We start from the raw sequence: 22,659 nt of genomic DNA, 5'->3' as shown, positions 1-22,659 counted from the left end.
CTCTGGTTTCTGCCTTCAAAGCCAATGTGTGAAGCCCATTAAGAAAAACAGGCTTACCTCAAAGCAGCATAATCCAGCTTTAGTACCACCTCTTTCTTTGACCCTAAACATCTTCGGGATATTTCTTAAAGTTAATCCAGTCTCAGTGTATGTATTAACCTAGCATTTTGGTGGGGAAATGTGCAGTGTCTTCTTGATGGACAGTATCGCTAATGAACACACCTCTGGCAACTGTGCTGTTCTTTTGCTGTGAAAGTCCTCATCGCTCTTCTTCTAGGTAAGGATCTATGAAACAGTAGTGAAAATAAAATGTTCAGCAAACAAAGGCAGGAGGAAAGTGGGAGAAAAGGATAGTACTGAGACAAAGGGAGGGGTAATGGATTAAAGAACAAAACCTGAAAAATGGCTCCAAAGCATCTTCGCTTATAGTTCAGCTTTCTAGACCTATGTTCTCATTAGATCTCCAGGGTATCCTCTCCCTGGGTCAAGCAACCCACTTTCCATAAATCTAGTTTTCCCTATCTTTCCCTGGTGAAATTAAGGAGTTGGCCAATGGTAAAACAATGATGTGACTCAAATTGTTACACAGTACTACCACCTCCACCGTGTTCTCCATTCCACGTGTAAAATTATTTCTAACTTCCCTGCTGTCAAAACTGTCACTAATATGTATTAATTGAAAGCATTATAGGTCTTGTATGAATCCTCAAAGTGAGCAGGGTTAGATCTATTTATCCTATTTATTACACCTATTTTTGCAGAGCTTGATATCATGCTGCCTTCGTATTTTAAAGTCATAATTAACCAATAAAAACTTAGTCTCAATGGAGCAAATCCAGGGAGAAAAAGACTATTTTTTTGTATCGACCAAAGCATTCAACTAAGCCCATAAGAATCCTAAGAAACAATGTAGGTATATTCCAAATAGCCAACATCCGTGTCATAATCAGTTGAATGAAGAAATATCAAAACCTCTTCATGCACATAAAAAGAAATTAAGTCTTAGCTCAAAGAGGTATGCTGAGCAACATACTTACTCTTTAGAATGTACCAGGATGTCTTTATATCTCTGTATTACTTTTATAAATGAGATAAAAATGAAGATATTTCCATTTTTATTTTTAAAAGGTCCAAAGGAAGTCTCCAAATGAGACCAACAAACTCCCAAATCTGTAATTATCAAAATTTCTGAGGTCAGCAATTAAATATTTGCTTTAAACTTTCTATTAAAGTAGAACAAAAAAGAAACACAGCACAACTTCTATAGGGATATCAGGATAGTCATAACAATAAATCTGGCTTGGTGTAAACATGACTATTATTATATTTTCTCCCCTTCCTGGGGAGACATAGCCAAAAATGCTTAAATTAACCCCAAGATGGTAATAGAAGGATAACCTGGGCCATCAACTCAATCTGTACTAAACATTGATTTATCTGCAACTAAATGTTAATTTCTTTCCTTCTAGTTCAGAAATACACCTTTAATAATTTTTCATTAGCTTGGAAGATCCAAATGCCCAAATTAAGAATGTTATTATGCCTTAGTCCATGAACAGGCTTGCTATAGCCCAAATATCTTTTTTTCAGGATAAGAAGTTTTTTTTTCTGATGTTACCATCACATTTATTCAATATCATAACATCATGACTTACAAATACCATGGTTATCATTAATAATAATGCACAAAATAAAGAAACCGAATTCCCTTACTTGGTAGAAACACTATGCTAATCCCAGAATACGAATTTACTGCTTCTGTGAATAGTTTATTTTACTGTTTTTTTAAAAAAAAAAATTTGTTTTTATTTTTGGCTGTACTGGGTCTTCATTGCGGTGCGCGGGCTTCTCATTGCGGTGGCTTCTCTCATTGTGGAGCACGGGCTCTAGGCATGAGGGCCTCAGTAATTGTGGCGCACGGGCTCAGTTGCTCCGTGGCATGGGGGATCTTCCCGGCCCAGGGCTTGAATTCGTGTCCCCTGCATTGGCAGGCGGATTCTTAACCACTGCGCCACTAGGGAAGCCCACAATTTTACTGTTTTCTTTGCAGAAGAAATACATAGCTGGGGCCAATTTTAGAATCAAACCCCCATTCTCTAAGAAGGCCATTTCATACGCTAAGAACTAAATTCTTTTTTCTAATACCAAATGTGGTTTACAATTATAATATTTATCCCCTTACCATTCCTTCCGCTTCAGTTAGTTGTGGTGTAATTTCCATGTCACAACCTTTTTAAACCACATAATTTTGTGCAGCACCTTTGAAGTTTACAGTGCTTCTACAAAAACACCTGATTTAATTCTGGAAATCCTGCTCAGGAATACTGAAAATAATGTAAAATACAATATAAAATTGAACGAAAATATCTTGTAACATTTAAAAATTGCAAATATATTTATTACAATTTACAGATTAGCTAACAGTTATATACACAAATATAATTTTAGCTATAAAGTCCCAACAAACTGGTTACATTTAAATCATTGGATCTGTAGAAGCCAATTTAGATGTCTTCTAGTCCCCTAACTTCACCTTCCTTAATTAATAAAAAAATAAAATCTGATAGTTTTGATTTCAAGTTAAAGATGACGTGATGGTGTTATCACATTTGAACACTCAGAAAAGGAAATTTTACTTGTCTGTACAAAGCCTTTCATATGCTACATTGGTACTTAAAGCACCATCGCAAGACTTTTAGGTATGTAAAATGTTCAGTTAAAACTTCCAAGGATTTTAAGACTGAAGGTTTAACTTTGTTCTAACAACTAGAATCGGAATGAAACTGGTAAGAATTGTTTCTTCCCTTGTCCGACTTTAAAATGGTCCCTTTTGTCCTTATCACCGCCTGATCACTTCTTTCAAAGGAGGGTAGTAAATGGGAGAACTCTTCACCAAGCTTTTACGTATTTGGTAGTGAGGTTGGAATCTCAAGGGAACAATGCTCCAAAATCCAGTAAATGTAAAGATATCCCATTATTTTCATATATGCAGAGGTGCAAGATTTCAGAAACACAAAACACAACTCTCTGAAAACAGTATACTTCAGTCTGGTTTTAAAAGAATGCCTACACATTTTCAAAGTTTTCTTTTCAAGGCAAGTGACACCTTCTTTCCAACTGACACAGCTGGTGTTTGAAACTTAGCTTATTTCCATGTTGTTATACCAGACTCTATAAATGCATTCCCTGTGATTACCTAAAATGCAGGGGCACAAACCACATTGAAGAAGGGCTCTGCAAAAATCTGACTTTTACTTGTACTCTCAGTGTGTTTATGTATGAATATATATATACACATATATATACATATTAACACTAGAGGCAGTTCTTAGAGCAAACCGAACAAATAAAATAATGACCAGGTAGATTATAAACTGAGGTAGTAACCCTGCAAGCACTTCTGATGAAAAATTTGTCCCCACTCTGAAACAAGTTCAAAATTTAGAGGTCATCTATTCTATTCATGTTTTCCATTACCTGTGACAGGAGGCACATGAAACAAAAATAGACCATTAAGGAGTTGGTTAACATTCCCTCAACCTAACAAATGCACACCATGTAGAACTAGCTAAATAAACCAAACACAATCAGTCACTGCAAAAACCTTGATTCAAAAGTAAACTTTTGTCAAGGTAAACCTGGAAAATCTCATTTCTTTAGTTTCTTTTTTTTTTTTTCTGCTTGTAGTTTGCTTTGGAAAATGAACCTTGTCACTTTTGTTTATTAAAGAGATCGGCTTTTTTCAAGTGGAAAAAAAAACAAAAAGTAAACTTTGGGCTGAAGATATTAAGACTTTCTATTTGTTAAATCTATAGTTCTTTCCTGAAACTATAGGCCTTGCCATTACTTCTCTATTAAAAAAGGAGAACACAGGGCTTCCCTGGTGGCGCAGTAGTTGGGACTCCGCCTGCCGATGTAGGGGACACGGGTTCATGCCCTGGTCTGGAAAAAAAAAAAAAAAAAGAACACAGTAAACTTGGATATTGACTGATGTCTACATTTTACATTTCAAACTGGAAAATTAAGAACTGCGCAGTGCCATCCTGACAGGTTTTAAAAGTGACGGTGCTGAGGCATATTAATAACACTGGTTTTCTTTTGAGAGCACATACAACAAGACCAAATTGCTCTGAGATGTCTCCTATCTTCTTCCTAGGAAAATTCTAAGCTTTTAAATTTAAAAGCAACTATGATGCAATTATTACTTCTGGAGTCTTTTACAACAATTTCTACCTATTGAAGACACAAAGAACCACCCAAGTGGGAACTATAATAACATATACAGAACCTTCTTCAAAAAAGAGTTTGCACAGAAATTAAGTATGTCAGATGTTAAAATTTGGAAGAAATATGCAGCTTTCCCAAAGTAACAGAAAGTACTGCACATATAGGTTTTGTGGCAGTCCTTGGAAATATCCTAGGTAGAGCTTAATCTAGAAATAAAAACCCACCACACATTTTCAACCAGTCATTTTTAGAAAGAAAGAAAAAAAACCACAATGACACAAGATAATGTACTTTAAGTTGGTAGTATATACAAGATTATTTTCTTAGCCTTGAAGTAGAAGGGCCAAATTACTGGAATAAAAAAAAAAGAGAGAGAAAACATAACAGCCCATTAATTTGAGAATGTTCAGGGGGAAAAAAGAGCCCAAAGTTTTTAGACAGGTACACGTAATTTAAATTAGAATGAAAAATGGGCTTCAAACCCTATAAATATTGTTTCCCAAGAAAATAAGTTTTCAAAGTGCAAAATTACACCTTAAGAGGTCCCCTTTTCACTTCAGCAAGCAAACAACATTCAAAAACAAATCCAACTGAACAAAAAAGGATTAGAAATCACACCATCTCATCCTTCATTTTCAGGGCTTGGCTTCAAACCTGTACATTTCTGAGTGGGATATGTTGCAAAAAAAATATATTAAACTAGGTCACTGGATCCAAGTTGCATATCCTCCAAGAAAAAAGTCAAAGGACAGCTGCCAATTTTTATTTTTAAAAGAAACCTCTCAAGTAAGAGGTAGTGTCTGCTAAGGCCAGAGGCTGTCACATCATCTTAACATTGCTCGAAAACATTAAGTCCTTTGAAGCACATTTCCTGGAGTCTATTAAACATTTTTTCTCTGTGCTCAAATGTCAAGCAGTATCCAATAGCGTCTTCTGTTTCTTGAATTCGTTTCTGGAACCTGCATCCATCCCGTGCAAATTCTTCCCATGGTCCTTTTCGATCCTCATCACCACTTATATAATACTCAGTAACTTCTTCAAGGAAGGTTACCTATAAAGATATAGACTAATTTTAATCTCAAATATAACAGAAGCAAAAGGAAGGAATGAAGGGAGGAAGGAAGGGAGGGAGGGAGGAAAGAAGGAAGGGTTCTAACTGACTAGATGGCACCTGAATAAAGCAGTGGGCAAATGTCCCTTTAATTCCTTTCTCTTTCTCCTTCTCTCTCTCTCTCACACAACACACAACACACACACATAGTCCCATCCCGCATCCATTATCCGGTCAACCCCAGACTACCCCCTCCTGGTTTTGGTGTTAAAAATGAATCTAGATGGGTCAGTGAAATTCTCCTATGTTATTAATCTTTACTTTTTTTTAATCTTTAGGGAAATCAATTCTGTGATACTCTTCCAAATGACAAATGTTTCCAAACAAAGTATTTCAGAAATATATTCCTGGAGTCAATGCTTTTATTACAACACAAAAGCTTTAACAAGATCGTCACTTATTTCTATTCTTCCTTTTTCCAAAAAAAAATTTCACTTTTCAGTGCTTTCCAATTCTTGAATCATAAATATGTAGTATTATTCTTATTACTTTTGTAATAAGAATACAGAAGAGAGTTACTTAGTAAACAAACTGCAGCAAAATTAACATATCTTTAAAGTTAGGTTACTATAAGAGAGACTGTAGTTAAGATAAAAAACTCTCTTTGTATTCCTCCTCAATATTCTATCACTAAATACACATGAAATTGAGAATATTACAATATACATCACCACATAGAGTGACAGTCCCTTTTAATCCCTACTTAATTTCTAATATAGAAGTTTCTTTTTAAGATATCAAACACCAAAAGTAAAAACTTGTTTTAAAATACGTTCAATAGTTACATCAGCTAATCCCACTGTGACCTACTACTTGCATTCCCTTTGCATCACGCCAAGGAATGCCCCCGAGGACAATTAGTAGGTATGTAATACCTTAAAAGTTATTGCATTCTAGTGTTACTCATTGTGTCACCAAGATAAATAACAACAAACATTTATATAGTGGTTATCATATGCCAGGCTCTTTTCAAAGTACTTAGCAATTTTTATCTCACTTAATCATCATATCAACCCTACAGGGTATGTATTACTATCATCTCCATTGTACAGATAAGGAAATCAAGGTAGGTAGGTTAACCGACCTGTCCAAATCACACAGCTTCTATGGGTGCAATAAGGACTCAAACCCTGAGTCTGGCTCCACAATCTGCACAATGTTATGCCATGACACAAAGCATTTTAAACTCCCAGATCTGAAAGCCTCATTCTAAGAAGTAGGCACTATCCATTATTCCCATATACCTAAAGAATGGCATGTAGTCAAAGGTTATAAATAATTTTACCATATCGCAGACATAATCTTTTATAAATGTTGCTTCTAGTTCATAGTAATAGTTGAGACACATCTACTTGACTCATCTCAGTCTTATTCAGTGAGCAAGCTAAAATGAGGCATGAGATTGGCCTGAGGTCCCTGAACAATAAAGAGCTACCATTTTACAATTTTTTTTTTTTTTTTTTTTTTTTTTTTGCGGTATGCGGGCCTCCCACTGCTAGCGGCCTCTCCCGCCGCGGAGCACAGGCTCCAGACGCGCAGGCTCAGCGGCCATGGCTCACGGGCCCAGCCGCTCCGCGGCACGTGGGCTCCTCCCAGACCGGGGCACGAACCCGTGTCCCCTGCATCGGCAGGCGGACTCTCAACCACTGCGCCACCAGGGAAGCCCAAGAGCTACCATTTTAAAGGCAAGGCAACTAACTGAGTTTTATCTACTCACCTCATTTAAACCGTACAATAATTCATACAATAGTTATTATTATTATTACTTCCATAAGATAAATAAGTGAATCAAAGCCATGAGAGGTCAAGTTACTTCCTAGCTCTGGCTGTCTTCCCAAATCTCTTGGCCCTAACTACTCAGGGGTGGGGAACAAAGGTCTCCAGGTGCCAAGTGCTCGTTCCATTGTCCCATTTCGCTTCTTATCTATTCACTAAATAGGTCATTTTGTCAGGGACCTTTTAAAAATATAGAGGATAACTCTTTGATGACAGCATTTACAAAAGTGTAAACTGAAATTTAATTTTTAATATGCCTTATTCTGCTTCTACGGCTAAGACATAAGATTACCACCATTTAGGGACATTTTCTACCCCTGGAAGAGTTTCAAAGTATTAAGCTGGTCATTTGGAGCCAGTGGATGGTTCTTTCCACTTGAAATTTTGATGCTGCAGAATCTGAGGTCAATAATAATTTACCGGGCTTCCCTGGTGGCGCAGTGGTTTAGAGTCCGCCTGCCGATGCAGGGGACACAGGTTCGTGCCCCGGTCCGGGAAGATCCCACATGCCCTGGAGCGGCTGGGCCCGTGAGCCCTGGCTGCTGAGCCTGCGCGTCCGGAGTCTGTGCTCCGCAATGGGAGAGGCCACAACAGTGAGAGGCCCGCATACCACACACACACACAAAAATAATAATAATAATAATTTACCTACACTTTTCTCTTTCCAAATATAAGTAAAGGTAACTGAAGAAACTTTCCCTTCACAATAAAAGATACCCTGTGTATTTGGGGGGATCACTCTCCAATTAATAACTTCAGCTGAATAAACAATAGAGAAAAAAAAAGCAATTCAAAAGACTCCCAAAATAAGGTTAACTTGACAATGTGTTGAAAGAGTAAAATAAAATGCTCCATGAAGTTTTAAGACTAGCCTGGGAACAGGAAGCAACTACTCAAGAAAACCAAATAAGTGATCATCATTGTTACAAATGATTATTAACCTGTAGCTGGCCAATGATAACTAGTACTGCTTTCTCAAGAAAAGGCAACACTGTTTCCTGTATTGTTTTTGACTGTCAACCAAAATCCCAAATGTCCAAAAGTTTTTAATACTGAAATTAGTATTTTCTTTCATGGCAAACAACCAGACAAATATGACTTGCTACTTGGTACCATCATCCCTTTGGGTTCTAATGGACAGGAATGAAGACACTGTTATCATGTAACTGCAACACTAAGTGTCTGCAAACACCACATTTATTACCATTTAAAACTCTATGGCTATAATAGGACCTTCTCAATCTCTAGAATTAAATCGTGTACACACAAGGTTTAATTTTTCTGTTTCTTAAAAAAAAAAGTGAAAAGTTGAAGCTTGGAGGAAAACAGCCCAGAGCTGCCAGTCCAAAAGAAAACAGCACCTTCGAGCTAACATCTATACAATGGCACCTTCAATTCAGACAGGTACAACACTCTAATGAGGGAAGTGGAGGGTGGTGGTGGTGGGGGAGGCTCATTTCTCAATCCAAGTATATGAGCTTGCAGTCCTTCCTCAAAAATATGCACTATTATGCCTCCAGGAAAGTCATGCTGATATCCTTAACCACATGAGAACAGGCAATACAAATTATCAGGCATGTTAAAAGAAAGAAACAAACCTTTTTTCTCTGGATATGTGTGTGTCTTCCTCCAGAAAGAACCCCACCCTGTACCAAGTCTGGACATTCACTTTCTCGGCTCCCTGACAGTTTCACCTTACAGGAAAGTAAGGTGTGACACTCAGAAATGGCCACAATAGACTCAGACGGCCTCTCTGAGTCTAGACAGCCTTTCCAATTTTTTCCTGACGTTTGAAAAGGAGCCTTAAAATTTAGAAGGTTGTAGGGGTCATCGGAATTACAGAAAGAGTTCCACAGTTTGAGACTCTCTGCTTCATCTGCACTAGATTCCCAGTCATCTTCTTCTCCAGAATTATGGTCAGGAGACTCAGGAAGGCTTGCAATCCGGGGAGGATTTTCTAAATTAGACTTGTCAGACAAATCCGTCTCTGAGTCAGAAGGGTCTCTGGGAAGAATTTTGGCAGCAGTCTGAATTGTTGCTGTGAAGTTTTGGGGATTATAAGGATCGACACTATAGAAAGAGTTCCAAAGGTGGAGCCCTTCTGAGTCTTGTTCAAGGTCTGATTCTGAGAGTGAGCTATCGCTATCAAAACCATCATCCTCAGCGTCGTCATCCCAATCCTCACCTTCTGAATCAGAACTTGTTTCCAGGTCACTGGCTGCACCTCCCAAAATGTAATCTATCAATTTGTTGCTACAGGCTGGTCTGGCAGAAATGGGAAGGTCATCGTCTATGTCTGAGGAGTCAACTACACTTATTTGGTCCTCTCCAGGCTCCTGCTCCGTAGGAACCTCACAGGATAGACAGGCTTCCGAGGTGCCCTGTCTTTCCAAAGCAAGGGGAACCTCTTTAGTCAACAATTCTATTTTCTCCTCAGTGGGCTCCTGAGCGGTGCCGGGAACGGCCCCAGCAGCGGGAACACACTGTGTTGCACTATCTCTGCGGTGCTTCAGATCCATCCGGAGCAGGCTGTGCTCCTCCTCCAGGCTGTGGTAGCCATGATCTTGGTCAGGGGTGGGTAACGCTTGGCCCTTGCTGGCCTGCTGAAGGAATTCCAGCCGCTTCATGCGAAGATGGTGGATTTCGGGCAGCCCTTCTCTAGAGAGAGGTGCACATCCCTGCAACGAGACGCAAGCCATCTCCGCGTTGAGCGGCTGGGGATGAGACGGGACCTCATCCAGGCAGCCGCTCTCTGGGCTCAGCGCCTGGAAATCGACCAGCTCGCCACTTCCAACGCTGCTCTGATAGCTCAGCTCTACCCGGGGCAGGCAGTCCAGATAGGAGGGGTGCAGCAAATAGGAGACGACGCTGGCATTGCTTAAGCGCTGAACGTTGAGAGGCCCGGAGGGCGAAGGGCCAAGTTCCCGGCCGGAGAACAGATTGGCTTGGAGCTCCACTCCCCACAGCTGCTGCTCTAGGAGAAAAGCGTGGGCTGCGGAGTCCAAAGTTCCTCCCTTGGCTTTAAGTTCCAATTCTAGATCTGGGGACGAGCACTGACAATGGATGCCCTCCTCTAGCCAATTGAGGGGAACGGCGGCCGCGTCAGCCGAGGGGTCGAGCCGCAGCGAACTCAGAGATTTCGGCGCCGCGGGGGGGTCGGGTTCCTCCCGGGCCCTCAGGGCTCTCAGTACGCTGTAGCCTCCAGCAAAATCTAGCCATCTGGTCGGACTCATCCCACCGAAAAGCTGGCTCCAGATCAGCAGCTTCTGAAACAAGCCGGGGAGCGGCGCGAAGAGTTGGGAAAGCAGCTGCATCCACGAGCTGCGCCGAGCCTCAGGCGGGGGACAAGAAGCCAGTTTGAAATCCCCGGAGTGTTCCGGGGCAGGAGGTGCGGGGAACTGGGAAGTGCCTGGTCGCGAGCGCCGAGGGAAGAAGAAGGGCAGCCGGAACCGGGAGTCCGCCCGCGGGGCAGCCCGTTCCCGCGATCCGTCTGCTGCCGGCTCCATCTCCGCGTTCTCGGCAAGTCTCTCAGGGAGGAACGCGGAGCTCAGCGGCGGGCGGCCGGAGGGACTCCAAAAGGCCTACAGAGTCTCAGCCTTGCCCAGTGGCGGAGTTGATGCCCCAGGCCGATCCCCGGGCCAACAGAAGAGCCACAGAGGAGAGCGGCTTCGGCCGCGGGCGGCAGACCACAGTCCGGAACGGCAGGCAAAGGACGCGGCGGCCGAGGCGACATCCATCCTGGTGGAATGGAGGTGTCCTAGTCCTCTCCAGCCCTCTCCACCATAGATAGGAGCCCTTCCGCGGCGGCGGCGGCGACTTGCCAGGAGAGACTGACCGTGGAAAAGCCCCTCAGCTAAGCGACCCCGGAAGGGCTGGGCCGGCGGGCGGGTTGAAGCGAAGCTCAAAATGGCCGCAGGGCCAGCGCCGAGGCAGGAAGCCTCCAGGCAGGCGGACGAGACGAAGGATGGCGGACGGCTACGCCACCAGCTCAGGGCGGCCGAACGTCACTCGCAGGATCAGGCGGGCGGGCCTTTCCGCACTCTTCCTTGTGGCCGCTGATTGGCCTCGCTCAGGTCCCTGTCGGCTTCCTTACTCTCGGTAGACGCAGCTCGCACGAGGGAGATTGCATCAGCCAGGCCCAGGCTCTACGCGTGCGCACTTGCTGCTCGGCGGTCGCCTAGGAAACCGCCCCCCTCCAACCCCCCTCCAGCCCCTCCTCCCTGCCCTTTGGGCCAAAGGGAGCGGCTTAAAGAGGTGGAGAATTCCCTGGAAGCCTTTTAATGGCCTAATACACACCCAAGTGTATACAGATATCTTAGACTTGCATATATCTATACAACACTCTGGGTTTCCAGTGTTGTTGAGTGCTAAGTAGATCATCAACCTAAGATCTTAGTATAATAAAAGTTGGGAAACGCTGTGTAGATACATATCTGGTGTTAACACTAGTAATGTGGAGTGATTAATAAGTCTTAAGTGAAAAATGAATCATTATGCATTCCTGCCCCCTCGGTTTTAGGGTTTCTAACCAACAGTTTAGCTCTACCTAGGATCTAGCTTTGAGGTCTTTCAGCATCCAACCCACATATGTCTCATAAAAAAGTGAACTCATGTTTCTCAGGTGGTGTCCCTGTTAGACAGTTCCCTCGGTGGGGCAGACTGAGTCACAGAGAAGGAAAGAAACGGAGCCCCCAGAACTGTTTACTCTCTTTTATACTTCCCATTCAAGTCATATTCAAGTCATATTTGTATCCTGAGCCCACAGAACCACAGGATACAACACCCAAAGAAGGAAGCACAGACCATTATCCTTTGAAAAAATTATGTCTCATAATCTTAGTTGCTACATTTGATTCTCTCTTGTGAGTTTGGTCTTAGTCCATTTCTTTATTTCTGCTAAAACTTTTTAATCGACACCTCTGAAGTCAAGTATCTGTTACCGAGGGAGTGTAGCAGTTTTGAGCACTGGGGACAGCAGTAAGATCTTTTAGCAGCCAAGAGGCGGCCAGCTGCTTCTCTTTGTTGGGACTGTTCAGAGAACAGCCACTTCTTTCTAGGAAACTAAGAGGTCCTCGATTTCTGCGGTTAACCCCTTTTTATCTTATTATCCGTATCTCTGGAAATATCTCATTTACAATCCTAAGAACTTCAGAACTTCAGAAAAAATGTATTAATAGTAGGAGTCAGTTTAATAATAGACCAAGAGATCCAAGTATGCAAATTAAATACTCAAAGCTTCAGTGGGTTGGTAAATGAACTAAATTCCTAATATCGTGCCTACCCTCAATAGAGTAGGGGCACAAACATCAGCTAATATTTGTTATGTAGCAGCTAACAATTGTTTTACATCACCTGCAGAATAAAGGCTCTGTACAGTCTGTCCTGCCACTATACTTTTCCAGCCTTCTCTTCAGTAACTTCCCTTCATGCAGGTTATACTCTAGGAACACTGGGCTTGTTTCATGCCACTATTCACGCTGTTCCTCAGCCAAGAAAGACATCACCTCCTCTGTTATATACCTACTCATGCTTCAAGGTCCAACTCAAATGGCAACACCTTCTTGAAGTCTTTGCTGACCTTCCCAGTCAGAATTATATTGTTATACTCTATTAGAGCACTACACTATATATCCCTGTAAATGTTCTTCTCTCTTGCTGGTCTCAGCTCCTTGAGGGCTGTATGCCAGTAGTTCCCAAAGTATGGTCTGGGCACCCCTGGGGATCCCATTTTAAGACCCTTTCAGAGGATCCTCAAGGTCAAAAATATTTTCATGATAATACTAAGCTGCTATTTTCCTTTTATTTTATAAATTAATTAATTTATTTGTTTTTATTTTTGGTTGTGTTGGGTCTTCGTTGCGGTGCGCAGCTTCTCATTGCTGTGGCTTCTCTTGTGGTGGAGCACGGGCTCTAGGCACACGGGCTCAGTAGTTGTGGCATGCAGGCTCAGTAGTTGTGGCTCGTGGGCTCTAGAGCACAGGCTCCGTAGTTGTGGCGCACAGGCTTAGTTGCTCCGCGGCATGTGGGATCTTCCAGGACCAGGGCTCGAACCCATGTCCCCTGCATTGGCAGGCGGATTCTTAACCACTGTGCCACCAGGGAAGCCGATTTTCCTTTTTAACTCTCATTTTCTCATGAGTATACAGTGGACATGTACCTTCTAGAGGATGTGGGATCTGGCAACAGACTGAATGCAAAAGCAGATATGAGATCCTAGATGTCTTTTATAAAGCCAGATATTAAAGACATTTGGAAAAAAATGTAAACAATGCCACTCTTCTTGCTAGACTTTTTTGTTTTGAAAAAAATATTTTTTCATTAAGAGTGTTATTTATGTTGGGGCTTCCCTGGTGGCGCAGCGGTTGAGAGTCTGCCTGCCGATGCAGGGGACACGGGTTCGTGCCCCGGTCCGGGAAGATCCCACATGCCGTGGAGCGGCTGGGCCCGTGAGCCATGGCTGCTGAGCCTGCGCATCTGGAGCCTGTTCTCCACAATGGGAGAGGCCACACAGTGAGAGGTCCACGTACTGCAAAAAAAAAAAAAAAAAAAAAAAAAAAAAGTGTTATTTATGTTAACATGTAATGGGTTTATTATTTTTTAATTAATAAATATTTTTTAAATTCCTCAGGTTTGAGTTCTAAAACAATAATTATCCATAGATATAATTTACATAAGCAAAAGTTCTTTGGGGTCCTCAACAATTCTTAAGAGTGTATAAAGGAAGGGGTCCTGAGACCAAAAAGTTTAGGAACCACTGACCTAGCATGTTGACTGGCACATAATAAGTGCCAGTTTGTTGAATGAATGGAAGCGTAATAATACTTTAAAATAATAGCATCTTCCTTGTGGCCAAGACTTTTACATTCCACTCTCAAATTTATCACTAACACCATGAGCCTCCCCCCAAATATTCCTTAAAACATCTTGAATGGGCCTTTCCTTCCCCATCTAGTCATTGGATACATACTTTTTATCTTCCTTACCTTGGAAGTTGCTCTAAAGGGAAAAAATGCAATCATAAAGTACTGGAAAACTAAGAATATGTGACTTTGCCTTGTCAGTCTCTGCAGGAAACTAAAGTGTGAACCATCTCCTGCAGCCCGCTATCAACCAGGCAGCAGAGGGAGGGCAGTTCTGTTCCAAGAGATAGCGCTGTGTTGCCAGGGCTGTGTGCGTGCTGGTGAAGACAAGAAGTCTTTAGACGGTCCAGCTGACTGGCACTTTGGCAGAAGATAATTTAAACCTCAGCTAATTATGTTTATTTTTAAAGATTTTGCAGGACCTGAGGTAAAGGGTGTATACCTTTTCACTTCATTTTTCAGTCAGTACCACCTCCAAAATCTTTTTCCAAGTATCCCACACTCCGGAAACCACCTCCTATCTTTCCAGCTCGCTGCCTTGGAATCCCTATTCAGGTACTTATCACTGCCCCCCATCCCCCCAAACCTCCAAACCATTGCCATTACCACTTTTTTGTGATTCATCACCCTCCTTCACTTCCCTCCTTACCCAAGCATGAATTCCATGGTTCAGTATGAAAACTACCCCCTTGCAAAGACCCTTCATTCTTGTGCTCTACACCAATATTCTCTGGCAAAACCCCAACCCTAGTGAAACCCAACTATCCACTTATTCTGAGCCTACCCCCTTGCAGCTAGCCATTGCTGGAGAAAAGCACTCAGACATGCTGACTGACTCACTTCCTATTTGTAATGGCAAATTTCATCCATGCCGGGCATTCCTGGATAGTTCCTTTTTTTTTTTTTTTTTTTTTTGGCAGCACGTCATGTGGGATCTTAGTTTCCAGACCAGGGACCGAACCTGCACCCCCCTGCAGTGCAAGCGCAGAATCTTAACCACTGGACCGCCAGGGAAGTCCCCCTAGATAGTTCCTTAGCAGCTTTGCATCTCCTATACTGAGACAGTTTCACAATGTTTATTCATTAAGCTGGTGGAACACTCATATTAACATGGGTTAATATCACCTATCTTAAAACAAATAAGCAAACAAACAAAAAACAAAAAAAGAAAACCTCTCCTGCACCTCCGAGTTTCTACACCACTACAGCAAAAATTTCTCAAGAGTTGTCTGTTCTCACAGTCTCCACTTTCTCCACACCTATTCTGTCGTCAGGCTACTCCAATGTGGCTTTCATCCCCAACACTCATTAAAACAGCTCTTATGAAGATCACTAAGAACATTTTGCCAAATCCAGTTCTCTGACTTGTGGGTTGATGTGCACTCCCCTAAAAGATATTGAAGTCTTAATCCCCCAGTACCTACGAATGTGACCTTATTTAGAAATACGGTCTTTGTAAATTAAGATGAGGTCATTACAGTGGGCCCTAATCCAGCATGACTATGTCTTAACACAAAGGGGAAATTTGGACACATGCGCACACACAGGGAGAACTCCGTGTGAACATTAAGGCAGAGACTGGGATGATGTACTTACAAGCCAAGGAATGCAAAAGATTGCCAGCAAACCACCAGAAGCTAGGAGAAGGCATGGAACAGATTCTCCTTCTCAACTCTCAGAAGGAACCAACCCTGCTGACACCTTGATCTTGGACTTCTGGCCTCCAGAACTGTGAGACTGTTGTTTAAGCCACCCAGTCTGTGGTTCTTTGTTACAGCAGCCCTAGGATAGTGACAATACTTTTCTTTAGACTCCCATGACACCATTCCCTTGGTTTCCCTACAATTTCAGTGACTCTTCCTCTTCCTCTAAATGTTGACCTGTATCAGAGCTCAGTCACCTGTGTCTTTTTTTTCTTTAGCCTCTCTAACCTAGGTGATCTCATCCAGTTCCATGGCACTAAATGCCAACTAAATGCTGACCTCCACTTCTAAACTCCAGACTGACCCCTCCATTGGGTTTCAGATTCCATCCTCCTACTTCTCTACTTGGATGTCCAGACATCTCAAACTTACCATGATCAAAACTCTTAATTGTGATCCACCAAGCCCATCTTCCCCATCCCATAATGCCCCTACAGTCATTTTCGCCCAGTTGCCAAGGCCCTAAACTTAGGAGTCATCCTCAATTCCTCTTTGCCTCAACCCCACATCCAATCCAACAGCAAATCCTGTCAGCTCTACCTTCAAAATATATCCAGAATTTAACTACCTTTCACTATCCCCATGCTACTCTCATTCCCCTCCTAGACTACTGCTTCCATTCTTGCTTCAAACAGCAGCCAAAATGATCTTTGAAAACATAAATTAGAGTGCTGCAGTCCCTTTCTCAAAACCTTGTAATGGCATCCCCATCATACTAAGAATGAAATCCAGAGTTCTGATGGAACTCAGTTCAAATAGCTCCCATTCCACCTGCCCACCCCTCCCCTTTTCCACCTTTGTCCCTGAGACACAGCACTGTAATCATCTGTTTCCATGTCTGCTTCCCTAGCTGGACTCTGAGCTCCTTGAGGACGGGATCCACACCTTTGTCATCTTAGTAGGCACAGTGCCTGGTACTCACTTGACCCAGAGAAGGCCGTTAGTGTTGTGGACAGACACCTCAGACAAGTCCCAGGCACCAGAATTACCTCCCAACTTAAAATGTTGCCTTGCTTTTGACTTTTCAAGTCCAGTCTAACCCTTAGCTCCCAAATCCTAACAAGTCCAGTTACTTCATTTTTACCACCTCTGTTTAAACGCAGAAAATCCAGTCTCCTGGGCTTCTTTTGTTTCTCTTCTCCCTGGGCATGCCCTCTCCCCCAACTCCCCAGCTCTCTCATTCCCACTCCCTCTGGGTGGTTCAGATTTCTACCCCATTTGGCCAAGAAATTTCCTTAACTAAGACTCTTGCCGGTTTCAAGTTCTAACTTTTAAAAGGTCCATTGGGACTTGCCCAGAACTGCAGTGACACCTCAAAACCACTTAGAAACACAGCAGGTAGGTTATCACTTACTACTGTTATTACTAAAAGTCCCTTGGAAGCCCCACAAAACTTCCCAGCATGAAATATGACTCCACACTGGAGAGTTTTGAAAACTTCTGGGTAAACTGCTTGAACAAGGGTCATGTCACCTCCAGCTTCCATTTGGGGTTCAGTTCTGGGCTACAGCTCTGCTCTAACAACGTAATCGTTGCATGGCATCTCAGGGGTTGTTTCTTCTCTTATGAAATGGGGTTGGTTAAATATCACTAGGCAGTAAACTTCTCAAATGCAGAGAACTATCTTAATTTATCTTTGTAACCCACAGCCGGTTACCTGGTACAGGGCCCAGGGCCCAGCTCCAAGGTCTGTACTCTTTATGAATGGAGGCATGCCACCAGGTAGCACTGGTAAGCACAGTAAAAGTTTGTCAGCAGAATTAACAAATGAGCCATGTCTACTTTCCAGGGTAGTTGCAATGAAAAATGACATCATGTATATTAAAACACTCAAGAGTCAAATAAACCTGGGTTCAAATTCTAGAGCCAAGGCCGACTGGCTATGTCCTTAAGCAAATTACTTAATCTCTCTGGGCTTCAGTTTCTTCATCTGTAAACCAGGGATGATAATACTCACCTGATCAAGTTGTTTTAAGGAAAGATTTCGCTGACGCGTGTGAAATGCCAGGTGCACCACACCAGTGCATATAAAAGTTACCATTTGTAGAGACAACACTACTATCATTATTATCTTCATCTTGTATGTCAGATGTTTTAATCTAAACATTTAAACATCAACAAATCTTGAAAATGATAGTTCTGTTTTTCTAAACATCATTTATTAGAAAATACAATTCCAGAGAAAGTAGGAGATAAAGGATGTCTGGGAAGTGGGTACAGTACACAGACCTCTTTAACAGGGGCATAGAGGGTCAAAGTAAAATGAGCTACAGGCAAAAAGCCAGTAACACATCTCTGGTCCATTCATCTAGAGAAGTTCCACCTCTGTTCTCCACTCCCCTAACCCCTGCCCACAGCAGCCAGCTTTATCCTTGACAGTTTTAATTTAAAAGTTTAAACTTCCTTGCTGCTCTGTGGCTTCAATGAATGGAGCTTCTTTCTCCAGTTATGGAATGAGTCAGCGAAAGGGGGAATTTCTGATCCTTGGAGCTGGGGAGGGACAGTCCACATCGTATCCCCACTTAACTCCATTCCCCAATCACTGGGCACAACCAGCCAATTTAGAAAGTTAATATCAAATTCAAAGTCTCTCCTTTTTTCAAGGAAGACAACCTTTCGGAGTAAAGCACACGAGTGAATTTCAAATCCATTTGGTAGGGAATGAAGAGTATTAAGAGATCAGAGACCCAGTCTCTCCCTTCCAGCTCATCTCAATCCAGCCTCCTCAGAACCAAAGAAAATCACTGGAAAAAACAACAGTTTTGATGGGATCCCCCACCCGCACCCCTTTTCTTCAGCTGGGGCATCCCTTTGGCTCCAGACAAAATAGGTTTATGGCCCCATAGAATGAGAGAAATTCTTATTAAAAAAATGTGACAGAAATGGAGTTTGGGAGAAAAGCAGCAAAACAAAAGGAGTGGTGGGTGACGAGGAAAGCTTCCCAGAAACCACCCAACAGCCAGCCACGCTGGCACCTGCAGCCTAGAGGCCCATTCCTAGGGCCAAGACACCCTGGGATGAAACCAAACCTAAGGGCCAAGGCAGCAGTTTATCCCACCAGAGAAAAATGAAGGGAGAGACCTATGGGGGAGCACCCAGGCGTATTCATAGGGACCAGATGACCCCTAGAAGAGCTGAATGGAGGGGTAGAAGACAGTATTCAGGGCAAGTCCTAGCAAAATAGGGGAAGACGAGAGGAAAAACTCCCCCCAAAAGAGCCCAGGTCCCTGAACACAGGTCCTCTGCAGACCTCCATACGGAAGGCCCTTCCTTACACACGTAGGTATCACATCGCTCTCCTTTGGAGGCAAAATCAGAAAGGCCCAGTGGCGCAGGCCTCAGTCCAGCACACGCAGCCCTCCTTGTCCCTCCCGACCTGCCTCAGAGACGGAGGGCACTAACTGAGGGCCCACTGGGCCCCTCCCCAAATAATTCCTATAGATAGAAATGCAAAAACAACAAACAAACAAAATCCTAGGGAAAAGTCCAATAAGAACCTCAATCATACAAAAAGTCCAATTCCTCTTTTGCCTTCTGAGGCACATGTGAGTCCCTTCTCACAAGGCTTCCTGTCCAGTTAGGACAACGTTACTATTTCATTTTTTAAAAATAAAAATAAAAATATCCACCCACCCTCCCCTCAAATGCTACTTCTACAGCCCACCCCACACACCTCAAACCAGGCATTGCTCCCTTGACACAAGGTAAACTTAAAACTTTGCTGCACCCTCACAGCCTCCAAGGGGCTGCTCATCACAACCAACCCAAATGCAGTCTGCAGAGGAGCGGATAGCAGAGAGCATCTTTACTCTCCTTGCCTCCTACCACGAAGGCCCGATCCGCCGGGACAGAGGGAAGCCCCACCAAGGGCCCTGCCCCTACACAAGGAAGGGACAAGTCAAACAGGGAGAGTCCTCTCCCCCGTTTCTGCCATGAGCCTGGGGTCCTGGGCCACGGCTCCGCTGGGCTCATAAAGTCTCATGACTTCGAGATCCCAGTGCGAACCAGCCAGTCTTCTCCTGGGCCAGGTCCAGCTCTCGCAGGCGGATGTGCACCTCCCCCAGCAGAACGTTCTCCCAGAATCCTTGCTCACTCAGCACACTCAGCTGTAGCTCCCGCTGCTGCAGGTCTCCCTTGGGGATTCCATCATATACCAGCTGCAAATGCAAAATTGGGAAGAAAGGGAAGTAGTGAGACAGGGAACATGGAAGGGGGAGATGCTTAAGTCTGTGGTAGTGTGATCTGATCTGGCTGAGACCACTTTACCTCCCCAACCAGACAGAGCCCGAGGGAACAGAGAAAGCATACAGAACCCAAGGGAAGCTTTAAAGAACCCTGCTCTTGGGGGGACTTCCCTGGTGGCGCAGTGGATAAGACTCCACACTCCCAATGCAGGGGGCCCAGGTTCGACCCCTGGTCAGGGAACTAGATCCCACATGCATGCTGCAACTGCAACTAAGACCTGGCACAGCCAAATAAATAAATAAATATAAAATTAAAAAAAAACAAAGACCCCTGCTCTTAGCTCAGAGTTCAAGCAAATGAAGGCTTGTCATTGGGGCCACAGCTCATTATCAGCAAAGGACCAGCAGGCTCTTCCTCCCCACAGACCATGCCCTAGCTGTGGAGTCCCTACCCTAAGTGTCAGCAAACTTTTTTACATAAAGGGCCAAACAGGAAGTATTTTAGGCTTTATAGGCCATACATTCTGATCTATGGCAGGATGACTCAACCCAGCTGCTACAACATGAAAGCAGCCACAGACAAGACTTAAATGAATAGTAATGGCCATGTCCCAATACAACTTTATTAGCAAACTGGCACAGTCGGCCAACCCCAGCCCCACCCAGCACCTTCTCCACATACCATCTCATTGTAGGTGGGGTTGCAGGTTTTCCGGGCCACTTTGGTTTTCTTCTTAGTGGTTTTCTGAGGGTCAGGAAGGAGGTAAATCTTGACATAGGGGTCGGGATCATTCCCATCCTGGAGCAGTTGCTACAAAGGGAATGAAAACCAAAAAAAAAAAGATGAAGGTTTTTCTATCTGTCTCTCTATCACCATTCCTGTGATCCCTCCCTGATCCAGACCCTAGCTTCTTGCAATGCACAATAATTTATGTTTCCCAGCTCATTGCATTCTGCTAGAAACACCTACCATGGTAACGTTAGGTGTCCTCCTAAAACATCAATCAGATTGCCTATGATATCCAGTCTATACTTTGTATACGAATGCTCAGGGCATGCCATAACTTGGTCTGTTCTGAATGAACCATCATGTCCCCAGATATCTCTGCCCAATATCTTTTGTCTATTTTGATCCAAGTAACCCCTAAGAGGTAGAGAAATGAGTCAGAGAGACTAAGTTGCTTGTTCAAGGTCAGCCAATTAGTGATTCACTCAGCCTGATCCTTTTAAAACTTAAGTCAGATCTTGTCACGCCTCTGCGCAAAACCCTCCAAGGGCTCCCATCTCACTCACGGAGAAGCCACACTCCTGACTGTGGGACCAAGGCTCTGGTCTGCCCTCTCCAACCTCACCATCTGCTATTCTTCCCTCTGCTGCAGGGGCTTCAGCCACACTGGCCTCCTCCTGTGGTTCCTGACATGCCCCAAGCAGGCTCCTGACTAGGGCTTTTGGGTTGAACTTCTCCGTCTGCCTGGAGTAATCCTCCCTCAGATGTATGTGCATGGCTCCCTCCCTCACCTCCTTCCACCTTTGCCCAAATACCTCCTCATCAATGAGGGTTTCCCTGGTCACTCTGCAAAATTGCTGCTAGCTTCATTCCACCCCAGTATTCTTTCTCTTCTTTATTTCTCGCCAGAGCACTTACCACTATCTGACTTGCCATATATTTAACTTAACTATTTGTCTGTCTGCCTCTTCCTACTAGAATGTAAGCTCCCTGAGGGCAGGGATTTTATTTGTTTACCCTTGTATCCAGAGCTAATGTATGAGTGCCTGGCACATAGTAGGCAGTTGATGAAGAGTTGTTGAATAAAATGAATGAATGATTCGGTAAGAGTGAAACCCAGATCTCTCTGATTCCAAAGTTCATGTACCTCCTGCTACATACTAATGCCCCAACCTGCAAAAGGCCAGCACATTGCAGTATTCAGTAAGAGTTCCCTTCCCCTTCCACTCACAAGGTTCTTAGAATCATACCAAAAATGTAGTGATTATACTCTGCCTTGATTATGCTTGAAGGATGTCACATGGCTGCCTTACCTCTATAACCAGGAAATAAGCCCCTTGGGCCTCTCCCTTATAATAATCACCATAATAATAATACAAGGCACTATGTCAAGTGCTCTACATGCATTATCTCACTTAATCCCTATAACAACCCTATGAGATAGGTACTAACATTATCCTCATTTTAACGAGGCTAAGAGTAATTGGGCTACTTGCCAAAGACCACAGGTAGTAAGACGCTGTGTCTAGTATTGCTTGGTCATACCATAGGCCTAGCATGGTAGCAGGCCCATTGGGTATTCATTCAGTAATCTTTGTGGTTACTCTCACGAGAGGGGGGCAGAAAAGGTCTGATCAGTCAGAAAAGTACCAGAAGAAAGATAAAGATCCAAATGAGGACTGTGTATGCACTTACCAAGCCCCGAATATGCATCACCATGATGAAGAGTTTGTTGTTTTTGTAGGAGATGGACAGCTTCACCTCTCCCCCAACCTTCCCGACCGGCCGGGCCCATGTGCCATCTGTAGGGACAAAGGAAACTAAGAAAGGTCATGAGGCCAGCCCTGTCCCCGTCTGGTGCCAGGCAGACGTTTCTGTTTTCTTCTGACCCCCTGCCGGTAACTCCACATCAGAGTCCTGATACCCCCATCAGGGATCTGCCAAGTGGCATCCACGAACATGACTCAGAGTTGGGTTGGGGGTGTCTATCCAATTCCAGTGTGTAAGGATATCCAGTCCCTAGGGAATCTGCTCAAGGAGCTGTGGACCCACAGCCTGAGTGGGAAACCAG

At 43.6% G+C, this 22,659-nt stretch overlaps 2 protein-coding genes across 2 annotated transcripts in view; both read right to left on the bottom strand.

Annotated features, from left to right (window-relative positions):
• Nucleotides 1-1,098: 1,098 nt before the first annotated feature.
• Nucleotides 1,099-11,246, bottom strand: PPP1R15B (protein phosphatase 1 regulatory subunit 15B). The gene is given in 3 exon segments (XM_082615430.1): nt 1,099-5,278; nt 8,713-10,676; nt 10,679-11,246. Coding segments are annotated over 3 exon segments (2,355 nt in total). The 5' UTR covers nt 10,848-11,246; the 3' UTR covers nt 1,099-5,056.
• Nucleotides 11,247-17,820: 6,574 nt separating this feature from the next.
• PIK3C2B (phosphatidylinositol-4-phosphate 3-kinase catalytic subunit type 2 beta) overlaps nt 17,821-22,659 on the bottom strand; it is a 62,348-nt gene continuing 57,509 nt past the window's right edge. The window contains exons 31-33 of the mRNA XM_082613236.1: nt 22,284-22,390; nt 20,544-20,672; nt 17,821-19,834 (exon numbers count right to left, since the gene is read on the bottom strand). Of these exons, the coding sequence (XP_082469362.1) occupies nt 19,646-19,834; nt 20,544-20,672; nt 22,284-22,390 (425 nt within the window). The 3' untranslated portion in view covers nt 17,821-19,645. The remainder of the gene's footprint in view (nt 19,835-20,543; nt 20,673-22,283; nt 22,391-22,659) is intronic.

The sequence above is a fragment of the Mesoplodon mirus genome (assembly GCF_964341445.2).
Source record: "Mesoplodon mirus genome assembly, chromosome: 3".
NCBI classification, from domain to species: Eukaryota; Metazoa; Chordata; class Mammalia; order Artiodactyla; family Ziphiidae; genus Mesoplodon; species Mesoplodon mirus.
This window is presented reverse-complemented; position numbering and strand designations above follow the sequence as displayed.